Source organism: Manis pentadactyla, chromosome 11 (assembly GCF_030020395.1).
Source record: "Manis pentadactyla isolate mManPen7 chromosome 11, mManPen7.hap1, whole genome shotgun sequence".
Taxonomy (NCBI): domain Eukaryota; kingdom Metazoa; phylum Chordata; class Mammalia; order Pholidota; family Manidae; genus Manis; species Manis pentadactyla.
In genome coordinates this window covers 83,550,933-83,572,090 of record NC_080029.1, presented here as the reverse complement: position 1 = coordinate 83,572,090, position 21,158 = coordinate 83,550,933, and the positions used below count along the sequence as shown (strand labels likewise).

Genomic DNA, 21,158 nt, shown 5'->3' with positions numbered 1-21,158 from the left:
TACTGATTGGATTCTGAAGAGAGGAAGAGGCTCCTTTAAGGTGCAGAAAGGGCTGTCCAGGGAGTTGGAAACTTTGAAACGAATGGGCAGTCACCCTCACTGCACTGTCTTCTTCCTGCCTCTCCAAAGACCACAGGCACACTTATCTCAGCCTTCCGTGGCTGGGGGTCCGAACAAGACACTTGGGTCGGAGCGAGGCATTCGAACCCAACGCTCGCGCGCGCACGCACACACACACACGCACTCACGCAAAGTGGGCAAAGCGAGAAGGTTGGTGCCTAGCCTTGGTACGCTGGAGCTAAGCAACTGGCCTTTGTGAGTCGGAGCGCGGTGGCGGCACCCTCTCGGTGCGGCGGGGCGCGCGCCTCCTCTGAGCGGCAGCGTGGCGCGGCGCGGGGCGGGGGAGGCCCCACGACAGCCGCCAGGGTCCCCGAGCCGCCCCCTCCCTCCCCACGCGCCCAGCGCTGCGCTCTCCGCCGGGCCCGCGGCCGCCGCGCACTTGGCTGGCGCGCAAGGCGAGCGGAGTAGGCGGACTGCTTGGCTGGCATTGGCGCTCTGCAGTGCGGTGGGGTGTTAGCCCGGCTCCCTGTACGGTCGGGGATTAGCTCGGCGCTGCTGAGGCTGAGCCAGGAGCCCGAGGAGGAGGAGGAGGAAGAGAAGGAGGGGAGAGCGCAGCAGCAGGCAGCGCGCGCCGGGCGGCTGCCGGGGTCAGCAGAGGCTTCGGAGGCTGGGGCACCGCCGACGCCTCGGAAGCCATGGCCGAAGGGGGAGAAGGAGGCGAGGACGAGATCCAGTTCCTGCGGACTGTGAGTGTCCGCGGCTGGGCGAGGAGACGGGCAGGCGGGGAGGAGCGCGGAGCGGGCCGCGGGCTGCAGGCAGATCAGACACCCGACCGCGGGACCCTGAGAGGCTGCGTGGGTAGGGGCGCCTTCTCCTGCCTGTCCCTTCTTGGCCTTCCGCCACCCTCTCCCCAGACCTCCACCTCCACCTCTGCAGCTCTCCGGGCAACTTGCTACTTGATCTGAAACCTTTGATGCCCAAACTTCCAGCCAGGGTTTCCCCTGACCGGGAGGATGAGAAGTGGAAGGTATCGCCCCAGAGCCGGCAGGCTCTTTCACCCCCAAAACTCCACTCCAGCCCCCAGTCTCCTCGGAGGCGCCCCGACGTCCTGGGGCACCGCCTGAAGGACCCAGCGGGGCAGGGCGAGGGTGGGGAGCCAAGTACAGGAAGCAGGCACAGGCGCGGTCCCAGCGCCTCGGTCGCTCGGAAAGGAATTCACCGGCGCTGCCCTTCGCACGTTGAGCCCCGAGTCGGCAACTCCTGGGGGAGCGTTACTTGACTGCCCCGAGTGGCTTTTGCTCCCGGCTCTCCGGAGCCCGCAGGAGAGGGAAACCCCGGTCCGTGCCTCCGCGTCACTCAGGTCCCCTCCTTGGCACCGGAGGGCGCTGCTCCGCTCCAGATTCTGGGGATACTGTCGGGGTGGGGTGGAGGGGAGTCTTGCAGCCGCATCAATCTTGAGCGTCAGGAATTAACACAAAGCCTTTCAATGCGGACAACAACCAGGAGTGGCGGCGGACATTGTGGTGCGTCCCATCTCTGATTTCAGTCAGGTGACCTTGAGCGAGTCACAGAATCAGCCCTTCCTAGCCTCAGTTCCCTCCTGTGTAAAATGGAGAAGATATAACCAGCCTTTCAGCATTACAGGGTGTTAAGGATTAAATGAGATAGTGGATGCCGTAATGTTTTGTACACTGTTGATTGCTCTGTGTCAGATCGTTTTGTATGTATCTTGTGTAGCTCAGGAATTGGAATGAAATTCTTTTTGTCCCTCTCCCTTTCTCCTTTGCTTTAAATGCTCCCTTCTGTACTGGTCTCTGAGGATAATAACTTAGCTCTGGTCCATCTTTGGGATCATTCCCTTTCCTTGAAGTGCTTCCTCACAATTCCCTTTAGTTTCTCTTCCAGACGTGTTTCCTCTGTCAGGGCTGGGCTTGCACCTTCTTTGGGAGGTGTGGAAAGACCTGTCACCCGATGATGCTTCCTCCTGACTCTCGAGGCTTATCCACCTCTTCATCCCGATCTGATCTGCAGACCCAGACACCCTCCTCAGCCCTCACGCAGCACACAGGAGGGCCCCGCAGTTGCCACTCCTTACAGCTCCTTTGTTGTAAAGCTTCCTGTTCCTCAGAAAGCCCTGTGCAATCCCTAGGTTTTCCTCCCAACAGGTGTCATTGGTATTGGATGGGTGGCAGCTCAGGTACTCTCCGCCTTGTGCCCTTCTCAATCAGTTGTGGTTTTTCACCTATTATTAATGATCTTCTAGGCATTTTGATGAAGAAATCCCACCCTAACAGGTAGAGTCAGAGTTGAATAAATGACCCAGGGGTCAAGGTGAAATCCTGGTGGTTTTTTTAAGATCCTTATCCTGCAGGTTTCTCTTGGCTTCTGTGGCTGCCTTCTGTGGCTTACTCTCTCCATCGGGCAGGATAGCTGTTCTTTGGTTCACCTGTAACCAAGGCTTACTGTAGAACACTGGTTCTTAAACCGTTCACATCATGGGTGTCCTGCCCCAAAGATCAGAGCAGGTGGGCTCCTTTCAAAGCCCATCCGTGGCCCCCTGTCAGGTTCAAGGACCCAGGTTAAAAACCTCTGCTGCGGTTTTAGCTTTGGGAGAGAGCTGAAAGTAACCATGGGGACAAGTGACTCCAAATATGGCGTTATTGGTTCTTTTCCTTCTCCCTGTATTTCTTAGATGTGTTCCTCAGCAACCCTGTGAAGCAGCTTAACCTGCTCACCTTGGGCTTGTTGGGGAGAAAATGGTAATGAAACTGAGGCACAGGAAAACAAAGGGACTCGGCCATGGTTGTCCAGCAAGTCACTGGTAATTATCATTACATAATGTTGAATTAAAATTCCCACTAAAGCCTGGCATTGAGCATCACTCCAGAGGGTGTAGTCTTAAGAACATACTGAGATGAAAAATGCTGCTTTTTGAACTCTGACCCTCTTCGTCTGTATCCATGCATTAGGCAAAATTCTTCCTTCAAACCTAATTACCAGGAGTTTTCAATCTGCACAAAATTTTGGCCTCATCTTGCTGCTTTTAGGGGAGTCAGGAATCACAGGGTTCTGCTGGCAGTGGGATTTCCTTTGAATATTGCCTGGGTTCGAGAAGCTATTTCAGTTTGAACTCCCCTACCTGCTTTTATCTTAGGGTTACTTTCTTTTCCCAAAACAATATCTTTCAAAAGATTTTGGCCATCCATTAGTCACATTCACATGATGCTTCATCATCTTAACATGGTCCTGGACCACAAGGAGGTTGATGATTTGGTGAAGGAATAGAATCTATCTTTGCAGCCATGAATTTAGAGGATTGCCATTTCAGGGAACAGAGGCCTTTAAACCTACTTTTTAAAAACAGACCACAGAATAGCCTATGTTGAAGATACTTGTCAAATTGTTGATGGTTATGGTGTGCTGTTTATTATGATAATGTCAAAAATGAAAGCAGCTAGAACTATTGATGATGTGAAATGGGCCAGAATTACTGCAGTCATCGCTAAAGGTATGTATGCTGGGGCTTTATGCACTTGCTAGGTGGTGGTGTTTATCTTGCTTGTGTCTTCTGATACATTTGAAGCCCACCTCTTCCAAGTAGGGGGCAGATCCTACACAAGGGGTTTGGAAGTTATAAGCACATAGTGTTGACTAAATGCTTTCGTACCCCAGACCTTAAAATGGCTATGTAAAACATCCTCTTCTGTCCTTCAGAAAACACCAGCAGTCATTTAAGGCAGTGAGGGACAGGCAGACAGATAGCCTGAGGATTTTCTTTAAGGCTAACATTTTCTCTTCCACTGGTGCTGGCTGGCAGTGGTATCATCCTCCCTTCTGACTGCTCTTGCTGACGTAGCCAGTGTCGCTGACGTGGCTTTGAAGCTGCTTGGAGTGGGTAAACCTGCCAGCCACTGATCCGAAAGCAAGAAGTTATGGTGAGAAGAGTGACAGTTAGTCTCTCTCCAGACATTTGGTGGAGCTGCTGGCACCACATGCTTTGAGAGTGCCAGAATGAGATGTTTTCTCCCCGTGATTTTTTTCCCTTAGACTACAGTATCCATTAAAAAAGGAAGAAAGAAAAAACCCTCCAAGCCTCAATTTATTGTTTTTAAAATACCACAGCTGTCTTCTTGCCAACCCCCTCTCCACCACAAAGTTAATTGAAACAGGACTCAAAGTAGGATAGACATTCATTACTATTAGTTTCAATTAAAGGTTGGCCATAGATGCCTAATTTAGCCCTCTTCGTAGGAAGTTGTCCTCCTTTGTCTAAATTTGCAGCTCCCACGGGACAAGAGACAGCACTTAGGCTGAGAGTCAAGACTGCTCCGATGCTCTTGGGTTCCTCCCTGCAGGGTGACTGGGGCAAATCCCTGAATTTGAGCTATGGCACTAATGTGAGCTCATGTCCCTCCAGAGCATGTTGTCCCAGGTTGGGATGACAGTGAATTTTCACTTGGGGTTTAGAGATTCTTGCTTGCTTTTCCCTGGGCAGAGTCTATTTACATAACAGCTGCATGATGCCTTTGGAGTGTTTTTGCTAGCTTTTCCGGGAGGAGGGAGGGGAGGGGAGTGGCTTCCTTCCAGCACAGTGGCTCAGGGCCACAGTGAGTAGTGATGGAGGGAATACAGGATGCAGACCCAGATACCAAGCATATATCGTGGTGGGCTGGGCTGCGCTGTCCTGCTGAATTGGGTTTGATAGTTCAGAAGTATTCCCACCCTCTGGACTTGCAGCATCACTTCCCACCTTTTCAGTCTCTCTTCCCTTGGCTTCGGAGAGCTGATCTTATTAAGGAGCTGTGTCAGAATAGCTGGGCACCAGCATCCGCCTTTTCCAGGGTAATGCCCAGGTGTCTGTGAGAAGGAGGCTGGGTCCTTCTCAGAAAGATTATTTCTGCCTTGCATCACAAAGGCCACACTAGCACTAAGGGGTAGTGGCTCATACCGCTATGGCACTGATTGCCTATGACCAGGGTTGTCCTGAGGGATTTTAAGCTTCTGAGCTCCAGAGAAATGAGGTGATGGTGACTGTGAATGTGGAAATATTTGGAATGTGTTGTAGCCCAGTGTAAGAGGAGTGAGACCAAGAGCAGTTGCAGAAGGTGTATCTGATGTCTGTGCATATTTTTTCGTATCCTAATATGATTGTTAAACTGGATGAGGGCACTTCAGTAAATTCAATTTTTCAATAATTCTTTATTCCTTTCCAATATTGACTTAGAAGAAATACATCTCTCTGGTTCCTTAAGGTTGATCTGAGGGAAAAAATGTTGAAAAAGAAAGAATGGGAGAGGAATTTATCTGGAGAGCAAAACACTGGTGATTATTTTTGAATTTATGCTGAAATAAGTCTTATTTTAGAATTTATGCTGAAATAAGTCTTGTTATGTCTGTGTTTCTCTGCCTTTTTTGCTTGTTTTGTGATTATTTGTTTTCATTTCTTCCTGGGGAGGATTTTTTATTTCATAGTTCAATTTTTTCATTTACCTAGTTACTTAAAGGGTGTTCAGTTTAGAAGCCACTGGGTCCACCCTTTTCTACTTGCCTCTGCATCCTCCTGAATGATTCTTAACAGTCTCTTGTGTAGGCCAAGAAGGTTCTGTGTCTTCAGAGACAAATACTTTGGCTCATTTCCCACAATCCCACATCCATATAAACCCTTCTGTATTAGCTCTGTCTTTAAGCTACCCTTAATAGAAGATTTATCCAGTTACGAGTGGAATGATTTAATTAAAAAAGTGAACTTGGTGGCAGGAATTCTTATTTCTAGCCCTAGCTCACTGTGACCTTGAATGAGTCACTTAAGAAAATTGAGGTTTTATTTCTCCAGCTGGGTGGGGATGGAACCTGCCCCAATTGCTTCACAGAAGTGTCCCGAGGGGCAGCAGTAATCCCCACAGTGCCCTAGAGGAGAGCAGGGGGTGTTTTCCTCGGGAGTCATCATTGTGTTTCTCTTGCACTAGGAAACCAACTCTACTTGTGACTGCACCTTGCAAAAGCAACATATTTTCCCTTTCTCTAGTATGCTCTCTGCCGCAGGTCCTCGCCTTCATCCCAGAGGTGTTAGACCATCTCTAGTGTTGGTCCAGCCCCAGAATATCTGGGAAATTACTTGAGCAAAGCAAATGCCAGTGTCTCTCCAGCTATTTGACCAAAGGACTTGATTGAGGAGGCAAGTCAGTTGGTGCAAGAGCCGTCAGAAGGCCAGCTGGGCCCCCAGGATTCCAGGCACCAAACATTGAGGGTTATTTTCTGTCTTCTCAGAAAATGACTAAAGCTGCTATTTTATATAGGGCCACCTTTCCTTATTGAATCCCATATCTCTTCCCTTCAAAGTGTCCCTCCCCTTTTCTCCCCCCCATTTCTTTTCTAAGCCCAGCCTTCCTTTGCCCCAGAGCCCTGGGCCCACCTTTCCTGTAAAGCCAGCCCTGCTTTTCCTCCCAGGGATTTTGCTGCTTCAGTTGTGTCTGCTGGGGAGTGGGGGCCTTTGAAGAGTCCCCTTTGGCTGCACCTGGATAAAGCAGATGCCTTTGTGGTGGGAGCCCAGCCAGTGCTGAGGCTGCAGGGCACCACTTCTCCCCAGGGAGACAAGTCGGGTCTTCTGGGCTTCAGGCTGCTCTCCTCTCAGTCATTCTGTTTGGAAGCTGGTGGGGTATTTTAGGGACAAAGACATTTCCAGCCACTGCAGTTCCCTTGCTTCAGTGAGTTTTGCCATCATAGCGCCTCTTCCTTTCAGAGAAGGAAGAAAAAGTGCTGGCACCTTAGTGCTGATCCTGCTACCAGGGTGGGCGTTGTCAGCTGCCAAGATGATCTTTTTTCCCTCCTTGTGTTGTTTCTGATTCCTGGCTGTTAGAAAACAAAGTTCATATCAGCCCCGAGACTGATGATGCAGTATTACAAAATAAAAGCCGTGCCTCCTTCCCTCATGTGCACGCCTTTCCTTTTCTAGCTCCCTGCACATCGAGGACTCTACAGGAATACCGTGGGCTGTTGTCCTCTGAGGTGCGACACAGCCTTATGAATAGGAGACACTGAGGCACCAGGTCCTGTTGTTCTGTTTTGTCTTTCTTTTTCTTTTCCTTTCACCTTCCACCTCCTTAGACAGTGGACTCCCCATTGATTTCAGCCTGCCCAGCATCCACACAGGCTTGTCTACTTGAGGAGGTCTTATTTTTATTGGCCTTGGTGCCCAAGAAGAAGGAAAGTACACATTATATCCAAAATCAGATTATAAAGAGATTCAGAAGTTTCACTCAACATGAGCCCTCCCCTCTGGGGTGAACAGATGCATGCTTTAAGAATGCAAAGGAGGTGGGAGAGGGCTCATCAACAGTTTTTCTACTGAGTTCAGTTTATGTGGGGTTTTTCTACAGGAACCACAGTGTGATAAATAAGGCAGCAGAGCTTTCAGAAAAAGGTAAGAATGAAAATCTGGGTTGGCATCAGTGTCCATGTCACCTGTGTTCTGAAGGTTCTCTTTCTCCTTGGTCTGTCTTTGGAATAAGGCATGGACTCAAGAAATTCCATCAGAATACTGAAATGCAAAATTGTTAGCTCTGCAGGTACCATTAATGGTTAGCATCATTAACAGTTGAGCAGAGCCAGTTCCTAAAGAATAGGAATTGGATTGCTGAAAGCTGAGAGCCTTGCTGTGAGGGACAAGCCTGAGTGAGCCCTGTTCTGGGGCACCATGAGGAGGCAGACGAAGCATCGGGGCACAGAAGTCTGGGTTCTGGGGTGGGTGGCACAGGGACTCCCATCTTTATCTACATATGACCTTTTATCAGAGGAGAGGAAGAGTGAGCTGTATGGAAGAAAGCGGCCAGACTCACTGCAGTCATCGGAGGAGCACTAGTTGCAGCCTGGACTGGTGCTAATAAATACTTTGTTCGAGATATTTAAGAATCAGAGACAACAATTTGAAAAAGAAAGTCGCAACTTTTAATAAGATGAGGAGATTCTACATCAAGTAAGAACTAATGTGCTGCCTTCCTGAAGTAGAAAAGTGTTTAGGTAACAAAACACCATTGTCAGTTATTGCATCTGTTGATGTGTTACTCAATGTAATCCCAAGCACATGCTCCAGAGTCCCTATAGCCAACGTAGAGTAATTACTAAAGCAAAAAAAGCAGAATGCCAAGGAGAGCTGCCTCTCTCTCAACAGAGTAAATAGGAAAGGCTCTTAGGGAAGGTACATGCTTGTCAACAGGCCAGTGACAGGGCCTGGCATTTACTCTGTGATAATTTCACAGTTGAGTTCTCTAATGGGCCTGAGCAGAGAGAGCTAGTCGGTAGGACTACAGGAAAAAATGGAAAGTTCTCTGTCAATAGCACATAAATAGGGACGCTCAAATAGCACAGTGTAAGAAGTACTGATTGGAACTGCTGCATTCTATGCCATACCAGATCCAGACTGTAAATAATACCAAGCCAGGAAAAGGGACCAATTTAGTCATAACTCCACACTGAACCCAAAGCTGAATCCAAAAAGTCAAATCAAAATTGGGCAGCTACTCCTGGAGGAGTATGAGCCCCTCATAAGCCCCTTCATCTTCATCCTCCTGGACGTAATAGCTACTGTTCTAAACTCCAGGAGTGGCTGCCCTCCATGTCGTTCTCCCTTCGGTTCATGCTGTCTAGAAAGAGAAGTCCAAGAATAAACCATAGTGATGTCTTGAACAAATCTCCTTTCTTTGCAAGAGGGATGATGGTATGAAAAACATACAGAGACTATACCAGTCAAATGGGTAAGCCCAGAGCTAAAGCATTTGCCCTATTCAGTGGCATTTATATTGCCAGATACCTGTAGAATTGTCTGCCCTTCCATGGACTTTAGGTCATTCATTTATAATCATTATGGTAATAATGATGTATCCCAGGGATGCCTTGAAAATAGAAATGAAGAGACTCAGAGTCTCCTCTAGGCAAATCAGTATGTATATATAGAGGAAGAAGCTGGGAATAAAAGTTGTTTAGTTGTCCATTGTCTGCAAACGTTCCTATCAACCTAAAGCATAAGCCATAGATTATCAACTTCAGGAACACAGAGGTCTGAAATTTAGTCTTCTCCAGATCATTGGTACCTGTAGCACACAAACTTAAACACTTTGGGGGCCAGGCAGGTAACTAAAATGTGCAAATTGGATTTCACTTGCAAAGTGAGGTGAGCCTAATCTACACATTCAAACAAAAAAATTTGGAAACACTGCTAGCAAGGCAAACCACATGTGCAGCAGGATTCTAAGCTGTCTGCTAGTTTGCAGCCATAGACAAACCCTCAGTTCTGAGTGAATGCACTTTCTAGAATGCATGAATATTTTTATGAGTGGGATCAGGCTTATAATACGTATCAAGGTCCTTGGATGAAAATGTCAATACAAAAGACAATGTATCATTTATCACAATGTATAAAAGAGAGATTGGCAAGCAGACAGATCAATAGGCTTGAGAAATGTTAGACTCATCAAAGTAAATTCAGATTGTGCTAGCCTTTAATGCCCTTTGAAATTGTCATATGGATATAGGTGCCATGAAATTTAAAGTAAGCAGGGTACCCATTCAACATTTATTGACCAGCTCCTCTACTGGCCTTGACAAGTTGCTGGGAATTACACAGATGAATATGATATCTTACTGTTAGATGCCTCCAGCAGCCAAAGGTCAAGAGAGAGCTTGGTCTTGTTTTAAGGTAGCAAGGGTATCAGTCACTTTCGATGAATTTATGACAATCAATTTAACTTCTCCATACTTCTCTAGTACAAAAGTGTTCTCACTAAAATGTGCAACCTTGAGGAAGTTTCTTAACTTCTGGGCCTGTTCCCTCATGTGTTAAACGAAAGCAATAATAGTGCTTATTTCAAAGGGTGGTTGTGAGGATTAAATGAGTTAATCCATGTAAGGTGCTTGAAAGAGTGCCCAACATATATAGTAAGTCTTCCATAAATATTAGCTATTAAGATTGTCTCAACAAACAGCACCAAAATTTACATTAGTTACACTAGCTATACCGAATGTCACTGCACACTCATTTTATAGTTGAAAAGTACAAAGGGACAATGCCCCGTGATTATTCCATGGTCTTGATTCCTGACATTCTGCTTAACTATGGTATGACCCGGTCTTGTGAGTGGAAATGAGCCTGGAATGGACATGTCTTAGGAGACTGATGGGCCTGTTCTCAGAGTGTCTACTTTGCAAAGCCTTTTGATGCAAATGCTCATTGACTTTTCCTCTGGCAGTTTTCACTACCCGTGCAATGGATGGGCAACATAATGTGGAGAATTCTGAACACAAACAACTCATCCCTGGTTTGGGGAGATTTTTTTCAACCAATGTTTTAAATATGGAAATTTGCCTTCTGGGAATTCACTATCCTTCCACACCACAAGGTCATCCTATGTAAGGATCTGGCTGTGCACCTAGTCTGATCCCTTTTCATGTGTAAGGATGTGAAGCTTGAACCTAAAGAAAGCTTAATTATTGATACATACTTTAGTGCCCTTTTCTCTGAGGGTCCTGCTGCGGGCAGGGGTCCAAGCCTCTAATTCTTACCTCCTCCTCTCTATCAAACATTATTCTCATCCTTTCCCTTTCTGTTTTCATGGAACTAAGTTGGGTAATGTTGGTTATGTAATCCCTGTTAAGAATTTTCCTGTCCCTAGATGAGAGTAGATGTTTGCTTAGTAAAAATACTCTGCTTCTTGAGAAGTGACAGGTGTACAGGAAATCTAGGCACATGGACTGGCTATTGGTGCCTTGTTATTGGTTAGATTGTATTACCCTAATTAGCTCTTCATTTTCACTTCTAAAGCAGGTCCCAACAACTAAAAGTTTAATTGGGCTAAGTAGATGGGAAATTTAATTTAAAAAATTAAAGTGATCTTTCCATAAATAACAGAGGATGGGTGGGCTTTTGATTTCCTTAAAGGAAGGAGGTGATTTCTCTTGGTGCTTCATCTGGGTGATTCACAAACTAGCAATAAACTTCACTTTTTCAGTTGTGAATAGAAAGCTAAACTGTATAGATGATCTATTTCATATATTCTAACCTCAGTTTTCTTGTTTATAGAATGGTGAAAATCATAACTAATTTGCAGGGAAGGGTCAGAATACAATGACCAGACTCCTAAGATCTCTACAGCAAGGCCCTATCTTATTACTATTAGCTACCTCATACCCCCAACAGCTGATAATGTCTGGCACAAGAGGATGTCCTTAGAAAGCATACTTTATAAAGTATAAAATGCTATAAGGCTGTCACATGCATATGAGAACCTGGGCAACAGTGAAGTCTGATTACACATGTATAGAGTTCACTATTATAATCAAACAAATTTAGATCAGAGTTACTCTCACAAACTTATTTTTGTGCGTAAATATTATTGTACTGACTCATAATTAGGTATAATTGTACACAACTCACATAAATGACTATAATTAGTCTAAATTTTGCCTAGCCAAACCAATCTTTTTTTTATGGACTGTCCCAGTTCTTTCCTATTATCAACCTTAAACTTAATGGTTTCTCTGCTGCCAATGGTGATACCATTTTTCAGATCATCATTATCATCACTGCCATCAGTGTTAACACCAGTGCCACAGGTAGTCACTAATGAGGAAGTAGCTAAGAGCTCAGAGTAAGACAGAGCTGGGTGTAAGTCTGTCTAATTCTGGATTTGTCATTTGCAAACTATGAGACCCCGACAGTTTCCTCATCTCTAGAATGGGGATATTAACTTTTCATGTGGCTGTTGAGATAATTAAATGTTTTATTTGTAGAACTATAATGAGCACAGTACCTGCCTCACCTTATGCTTATTTTCTCTTCTGTGCTAGAATATGTGATATGACATATATATTTTAATGATAGGTCTTACACCCCAATGACTAGGGATTCTCTTTGCTAGAGCCCCAGCACCCATGCTCAGCCCATGCTTCTGTGAGCCACCTGGGATCCTGAAGCAGCTGCTCCTCTATGATACAGGAGCTGTTTTGGGGGTAGAAGATGTACTTAAAATTGTTTATTTACTACAATTCTAACTCAATTAATTGGGCGAAAAAAATCTAAATAGCTTTCCCACCTGCTCCCTGGAAGCCTCAGCCAAATGAAAATCTGTGGGTGTGCATGTGTTTGTGCTTGATTTTCTGAACACAGGAAGGTTGCAGTTCCAAATCGTGCTTTTAATGAACAACAGGAACTTGTGCCTGACTCCCAGCTGTTTAGTAGGTGATGACAAATATGTTGACTGATCCCCAGGCTTTACTCTGGTCTCTGTCTGTTCTAAGTGCATGTCATTCATGTTCGTATCCTGGTGAGGACTCCAGACTATACATGAGAAGGCAAGTATGTCACAAAGTTAGAAGTGGCTCCCAGTTCTGATTTAAACTCCCCAAATCAAAGGAAAATTAGAAAGCAGCTTTCTTGGGGTTTTAAAAGAGACTTAGGGTTGCCCCGTCCCAGACTTCTCTCTCACGGTATGGCAGGGTGCTTGGAATTCCTGACATTCAAGATACTTCTGTAGATTAAGGCATTGTCTCCAAGGCGAAAGTATTCTCTGGGAGAAGGGGAGTGGATTTAGGTGTTGCTATATCTCCTGTTGGATTACCTGATCAGGAATAAAACCCCGATCTGATAGTGTAACATTTGGGGTTGAAAGAAAAGACATGGTCAGAAGGGCACTGGTAGGTTCAATTCTACAGTGGGCTCCACTGGCTCCACTAGAGAAATAGGGGAAAGAGATAGTAAATTAAAAAATAAAAATGAAAATAAGACACCTAAAGGATAAGGGTAAGGAACAAAATAGCCAAACAGCACTATATAATTCTTACCCCAACCTTATCTTGTAGATGCCAGTATCTTAGAGGGAACTCAGTGTTTTCCATGAATAGGAGATTCTAATGTTAACAGTCTCTTTCTGCATGGCTGACCTTCATCTTTGGTATTTATCACCCTCTAACATACTATATATTTTATTTACTTACCCTGTTTGTATCTCTCCTACACTTGAGGGTCAGAATTTTGTCTTTTTGCTTTGCTATACTCTCAGTGCTAAAGATTGTGCTTGGCACATTGCAGGTCTCTGGAAATGGTTGTTGAAGGAATAAATAGATCCTCCCATGCTGGGCTTCTAGCCCACATCCCTACCTGAGTTCCCTCTGCCTGAGTTCCCCTTTCTGTGCACTTATGGTTGGTGACACTGATGGAAGTGAAATGTGTATTACCACCAAGATGAAGACCTAACCATATCACGGAGCCACCAAGCTTGGGGTTGGGGGGCTTACATCTCGATTTCCGAACTGCATGACTTACATGGAGTCAGCTTGGGAAAAGTGAGAAATGCAGATGGTTCTGACATCACATATATGTTTGCCTGACTCTCAGGACTAAACATATGCATGACATTACTGGGTCCTTCTGGAAATAGAAAATGGATATGGGACAATTCTTATGTGTGAAACATATGTCTGCTGTATATAACATTGATACTAGTTTGACAACTCTTGATATTTTTATAGTTTTTGTGTTTCTAGGTATTTGCAAACTGATGCTTATTTGAGAAACTGAAGGTTATTTTGATGTCAGTCTATCTTGGAAAATATTTCTGTGTGCTTTTAAAATATCTTATCTGTAGCAGATACAAACCAGTAATCAACCTTCCTGGCCCCCTTATTTCCCTGAGATCCTTGAGCACTACCAATAGCAGATATCAGCAATTCTCCACTCTGAAATATGCAGATTTGGAGCAAAACTTAGATATTAAGATCTACAGATGAAAGAAGCCATTTTATTAACAGTTGGATAATTTAAGCTTGATTTTTGTTTGGCTTGGAAATGTACTCTACTACTTTGATGTTGCTCAGCTTGTTTCTACTTTTACATCACCCCTATTTCTTCCTAGCCCCAGTCTTCCTTTAGAACCTACAGATTGTTCTGAACTTTTTTCTGAGATTTCTTCCTGTAGCATCCTGAGTAGGACAATGATGACTTTCCTCTTTCTTATATGAGTCTATTGAGGTTTTTTTTTTAAATGTCCACCAAGCTAAATCAAAGCTAATCCCTTTCTAAAAGATCATAAGACTTTTATAGCTAGATAAAGAACCTTGGAAATCATCTGTTAATTTTTGTGTTAGGAAACAGATGCTATGTGTTATCCTTCCACCCACCTATCCAACAAGCATTTGTTGAGTACTTACATGTGAAAGACATGGGCTAGGGCCTGGAGAGTATCCAAAGGTAAGCAAAATACAGGATCTGACTCTCAGGAATCTTAGTGTGGTAGGAGAGTTTGCATCTACTAAAAATTAACAATACAGCAGGACAAAGAAAGTGTTATATAAAGGTGAAAGTTATATACCATAGAGAAATAGTTAATTTTGACTAAGGAGTCAGGGAAAATTTGCACAAAGAGGGAGTATTTAAACTGGGTGGATTCTATAAAGTGTTGGTAGATGGAAAATGGGATTAAAATGATATTTTAGACATAAGGATTACCGTAAGGTAAAACCCAGAGATGTGGGTTTTAAAACACAGAGAGAGTGTGTCACATTCAGGGAACTGTTTAAGGCTAGGGCATAGAGGTCCATGGAAGATGAGTGGGAGATGAGACTGGAAAACTATTTTGGGAGCAAATCAAGATGACCTGGCCTTTATTCTTTAGGCAGTGGAGAACTAGCTAACATAAAGATTTCAAAAGCAGTGCTTATGTTAGTTCAGCACTGCATGGTTTGGGTAAAGTAGAATATATAGACATCGATTATGTAAGGCTTTTTATATAGGTTTCTGCAGTTCACAGCTGTATGTGTGATGCTTTGAGAGTTTTATTGGCCCCTTAAGGATAAATATAGATCATTTGAGCAACTGCATCTGTGAAGACTGGACGTGAGAAGTCTGAGGTTATTAGCAGGAGCGAATCTCCACTGACAGAGAGCTGGCCTTGCTCCTCGAATGGAAATGGAAGAAGAATCTCAGCTTGCACCTACGCTTTCCTTCCTTGAGTAAGAGCTACTCTGTAGCTGTAGAGGATGATTCACTTGGCTCAGGCCAAGGGGTGTAAGGTGACAGGAAAAGAAGTAAGTACTTTAAGAATACCCAGAAAATAGATACTGATTAGCACTGAAGAGCTGCAGCTCTTCTAAGGCCTATTGAGGACTCTGGCTGTTAACAGTTAAGTATCAGTGGTGTCCCTCATACTTCAGACTGTTAACCTTTGGCTCTCGCCCTCTTGCCGCAGACCACCCCTAGTCCATGGGGCACATGAGCCCTCTAAAGCCATAGTGGCAGTGCAGTGCAGCCCTTTCTAGAATAGACTTCATAGACCTTACTACAGTGGCTCTTGCCCTTTGGTGACCTACCATTTGGCCACATCTAATAGTGATGAAAAATAGGAGATCAAACTGAATTCAACACATTCAGATTGTTTGATTAGAATTTTGCTAAAAGTTTAGTGAGAATATGACTGGGAAGTAATTGTTAATTACTGCCTGAACTAATAATCTGGTACTTGGTCATATTGTGCAAGTTTCATTTCATGGTACATAAATCTCCTTTCTCCTCAAGTCTGAAGGGCTCCCTGGGGGCAAAGTCTTCTTTATTTAGTTAGTATGATTTCTCATGGTAGTTTCTATCAGTGCTCATATTCCCATACACAGTGGCTCAGTGATTTCTTGAATGAGTTTTTTATTCAACATGTCTGCAACACCTCATTACTTAGATTAGGCATTCAGCACCCAAATGGCATGTTCTTAACTAGCTACTTACAAAAAGGGACTCCATATTCAGAAATTGTGGGTTCTGTTCTGAATTAGACAATGTGAACTTCAAATAGGACCGGCTCTTTTTCCATTTAAGTTTAAATAGAAAGATGTGTGTGTTATGTGTCTGCAGTTAAGTCAGGGATTTTGGATTTCTGTTGTTTCTGATGTATCCCTAATGGCCAGCAGAACATATAGATAGCCTCCTGCAGCATGGGCTGAATAAATGTATATTGAACAATTTAATAAAACAACATGGAGAAAACAGGAGGGAACAGAAGTTGAATGGAAATCTCATCCTTCATGTTCCAACTAAACTCTACCTGTAGCATCCACCTGTGTGGTACCATTGATTCCTGTGTGGGCTGTTATCAAGTACCCCCATCTTTCTGGAGTGCTTTGTTAATCACTTTCCAGATTCACTATTGTTCCCTTGTGGATGGAGGCCCCTCCATCGGTACTACTTTCTTTTACTGAGTCTTCAGTTATCCCTTCTCAGATTCCTTTCTTCAGGTCCAAGGTCCTGTGCTACACTTTCAGATGAGCCCCTTCTCCACTAGTATATGTGGGTCAGTAGAGGGAATGCCCCAGACAGTACTCTCTTTGCTTTCATCAAGACCTTCATTATAGTTTGGGGGAGATTATGCAGTTACGAGGGCATGTATTTCCAATGATTTAGCTGGGACTCATCTGTAGCATTCTCTTTCAGATGTTACAGAGGTGTGATTCTTGTCCTGGATCTTTGCAGCTTTTTAATCAACTGTTTAGACCTGCATATATTCAAATATGTCTACACCTGTGAGACTGCTTTCTTTCTCCTACTTCGGTGTTGTCTCTTCCTTCCTCCCTTGTTCACTTATTTCACATTTTGATTTTTTTTCCCTCCCTCTTCCTTGTTTTCAGCTGCTTCTCTTTCCTCATTTCTAGCTCTCTTTTCCCAGTTTTCCTCTGGAAATACTTGCAAGTACAAGAAAAGTTTAGCCCAGTTAATAATTTAGGCCAGCAGGGCTCTAATGAAAGGCCAGAGAAGCCCTTGTTCCCTGTTTTTGTTTCCTCTGTCCTTGTATCCCCCTTTCTGAAATAGTGTCACAGGAATAGTTGCCCAAACACCACTGTTTGCTCCCCAGCTTTCCTCGCATGAACTTGACTGTACCTTCCTAATACATGCTGTTCATAGGAAGGAGGTGTAGTTCATAGAATTGCTCATCCAGGAGGCTGTCTGTTCTGTGCTCTAACTTTTCCTACTCTCCCATCCCTCCTAAGTCTATCTGTCCTGTGTTCCTTTACACCATGATTCTGTTTGGCATCATGTTAGTTCCTATGAATTAATTTGAACTAGAGTGTTAAAGAATGACCAGTACCATACCTAGATAGTTTTAATGTAAAATCGGTCTTCAATGCTTTGATTCATTTAAGTGAATAATAACTGGAATTCTAGAAATGTGAGTAGAAGGATGGCATAGATTGTAGCTGCAGTAGCAATAGCTGCTCAGGGCCATCCTGGTTCCACAGCTATCAATCCCCTTCATCAATCTTATGTATATAGTTGCTGAGAATTAAACTTTGAACCAAAAAGTAGTGAAATACTGGTTTTCACAGGATTATCTCTTAAAAAACATCCAGTTATTTAGCATTTGGGTTGTAGTCTTAGTTCGGCCATGAATTCTGCAAATTTGGACTATTGGTCATTATCTCTAGAATGAATGGGGCTAGATCATTTTTAAGTTCAGTTCCAGGTCCTAATATTCTCTCACAATGACAATAACTGACATTTTATTTATGAAGAATTATATGCACTAGTAAGCATTTAATTTATTCTAGTACTCAACAAATATTTCTGGAGTGCCTACTATGTATCAGGCACTGCAGTGGCACTAGGAATATGACAATAAACACAACATATAGCGTTCCCACTCTCATGAAGTGTATGTTCCAGTGAGGGAGACAGACAACATGAACACCAAGTGGTAAAATTTCATATAGTACTGAAAGCTATGAATAAAAATAATACATGATCGGGGGTTTGAGAGTGACTCTTGGTTATTTAAGGCAAAATGATTAGAAGGTTACATTGGAGTTGAGCTCTGAACAGTTTGAGAGAGAAGCCACAGAGAACACATGAGAAAAAAGAGAGACCAGGTCAGAGGCCCTGAGACTGGAGAGGCTAGTGTGGAATGAGCAAGAGGAAGTCTACAGGACATGAAGTTAGAGGTGGGCAGGGATCAGATCTGACAGGTTGCGTAAGCCATGTTACTATTCTAACCTTCACATCAACCCTCTAATGTATTTAAGCATTTTTATTATCTCCATTTTACTCATAAGAAAATTAAGGCTCAGAGGTGTGATTCTTGCCCTGGACTTTGCAACTTTTTAATCAACTAAGACCTGCATATATTCAAATATGTCTCAAAAAGCAACTTCTCCAGGTTCACGCTGACTCCAAAACCATGCCAGAGCCAGGTGGTCTAGCTCCAGGGACTCCACCCTTGACCATTACATTCTGCTTTAAATAGCATGGAGTTGAGATGATCCAGAGAAGCTGTTGGGAGGTATTAAGAAAGGAGTGACATGGTTCAGAGCTCTGGCCTCCATGTAGTGGGAGAGGGGTGGGAACAGGGAGACCAGCTGGCAGATGACTGCAGTGGTCCAGGTGAGGTGGTAGTAGTCTAAACCATGGTTTGCTGGAACACTGAGCCTTTGTCAAAGGCCAGTCCATGTGATTATTTGCTTGTGCTTCTCTGTGTTTATTTTTTATTTTCCTTCAAATAAGTTTAAACTAAAAAATCAAAACAAAACAGTTCTCTAATTTGTCCCACCCATTACCTCTGGCAACCACCAATCTGTTCTCTGTATCTATGAGTGTGTTTTTCTTTAATATATATTTTTTTAGATTCCACATATAAGTGAGATCATACAGTATTTGTCTTTCTCTGTCAGACTTATTTCATAAACATAATTATAATGCCCTTGGGTCCATCCATTTGTCTCAAATGGCAGGATTTCATTCTGTTTCATGACTGAATAATATTCCATTATATATATATATATATATATATAGAGAGAGAGAGAGAGAGAGAGAGAGAGAGAAAGAGAGAGAGAGAGAGAGAGCATGTGTGTGTGAGTGCAAGTGAGCAAGCACGTTTTCTTTATCCATTCAACCATCAATAGACTTAGGTTGTTTCCCTATCTGGGCTATTGCAAATAATATTGCAGTGAACACTGGGGTGCCTATGTCTTTTCAAATTAGTGTTTTTCTTTTCTTTGGATAAATACCTAGAAGTGGAATTGTTGGATCATATGGTAGTTCTATTTTTAATTTTTGAGAACCTCTGTACTGTTTCCCATAGTAGCTGTACCAATTTACATTTCCACCAACAGTGCACAAATGTTCTTTTCTCCACATCCTCACCAACACTTGTTATTTATAGTCTTTTGAGAGTAACCATTCTGAATGGTGTGAGGTTATATCTCATTGTGGTTTTGATTTGCATTTTTCTGATAATAATGATATAGAGCATCTTTTTATGTATCTGTTGATTATTTGTATGTCTTCTTTGGCAAAATGTCTATTCACATCCTCTGCCTACTTTTTCAGATCTTTTTTTCCTGTTGAATTGTGTGATTTCTTTATAGATTTTGGATATTAGCCTATTGTCAGATATGTAACTTGCAAATATTTTCTCATTCAGTAGGTTACCTTTTCATTTTATTGATGGTTTCCTTTTCTGTGAAGAAGCTTTTTAATTTTATGTAGTCCCAGTTGCTTATTGTTTTTGGAGTCAGATTTAGAAAATCATCAACAAGGCCTATGTTGAGCTGCTTAACACCTATGTTTCCTTTTAGTACTTTTATGGTTTCAATTCTTAATTTCAAGCCTTTAATCCATTTTGAGTTAATTTTTGTGTATGGTATAAGATAGGGGTCTAGTTTCATTCTTTTGCATGTGGCTGTCCAGATTTCCCAGCACTTTTTATTAAAGAGACTGTCCTTTTTCCATTGTATATCCTTGGCTCCTTTGTCAAAAGTTAATTGACCACATGTGCCCGGGTTTATTTCTGGGCTCTCTATTAGCTAGTGATCTAATTGGTCACTATGTTCCATTGATCTGTATGTCTATTTTTATGCCAATACCATACTGTTTTAATTACTATAATTTTGTAACATAGTTTGAAATCAGAGAGTGTGATGCCTCCAGCTTTGTTCTTCTTTCTCAAGATTGCTTTGGCTCTTTAGGGTCTTTTGTGGCATTTTTGTACATAATATGTCTCCTGGTTTTGGCTTTATTTAGGGTGGAGGAGGTTACATTTGATGATTCAATGCATTCAGATTCACCAGTCCTCTATGAATGCAAAGAACCTTACCTCATTTCCAGGTGGCTGCTCTCCAAAGAGCAGAGTGCTCAAGTGACAGAGCCCCTTTTGCTAGTTTGTGAACAGAGTTGAGAAAATTTATTTTAAAGGTTGGTGTTCAAGCTTTTCAGTCTCTTTATCCTATACATTTTTTAATACGTTAGAATTAACAAGTTTTTCTAGACAAATTCACTTTGAGCCTTTTGGAAAAATAGTCTTTTAAAATTGATTCATTATCATTCAAATACTCACTTAAAAATGTTCTTGAGGCCTAACACCTTAGGGTACATTCACATAGTTAAAGTAAAATAACCAGTTCAAAAATTCATCCCACCTATTATCTTATTGCTATTTAATTTGCTGATTTTCTTACAAAGTAGATCACTAGCTAATTACACATTTAGGAAGATGTACTGAAGCATAGTTTGTTTTAATTAAGTAATTTTTAGTAGAAGATTAGAAGTAGACTCTTAACTAGAAAATAAAGTAGACTCTTAATAGTTTAACTGGAAATAGGCTCTTAGTTTCCTTGATTCACCTGGTGATGACAATGTTTCTAGCTATTCTGCTGTGACAAAGAAATATACTTATAATATATATTTATACACAAATATACTAGTTATATAGTTCCTTTAATAAATGTATAATTAAATAATTCTGCTGTGAGAAAAACACATACCATATATATTTATATGTGCTGAAAATAAGACTTAACTAAGGGATGTACTTTATGAGGAATAAAAATGATCCCAAGAAGAAAGTCTAAGAGGAAAGAGGAAATGGAAAGAAAAGCAGAATAAAACTGAAACAAATAAAGATGATACACAGCTCTATATGAAACAGTAACAATAAGTTTTGGGATTAAAAAACCAATATATATCCAAAATTCTGAGCAATGATAATACACCTCAGGAAGGAGGTGATTGATGATAAAGAATTCATCCTTTTATTGCTGTAGGAGAGTAAATATTTAATTTTAGACTTTAAGTTAAATAT

At 42.7% G+C, this 21,158-nt stretch overlaps 1 protein-coding gene across 11 annotated transcripts in view; it reads left to right on the top strand.

The window, feature by feature from the left end:
* The first annotated feature begins 262 nt into the window (after nt 1-262).
* RYR3 (ryanodine receptor 3) overlaps nt 263-21,158 on the top strand; it is a 515,713-nt gene continuing 494,817 nt past the window's right edge. For all 11 annotated transcript variants that reach the window (XR_008992553.1, XR_008992552.1, XM_057488647.1 and 8 more), the window contains exon 1: nt 263-806. Coding sequence is in view for 9 of the 11 variants with exons in the window: in XM_057488647.1 (XP_057344630.1) it covers nt 756-806 (51 nt within the window). In the remaining 2 variants the exon portion in view is untranslated. The remainder of the gene's footprint in view (nt 807-21,158) is intronic.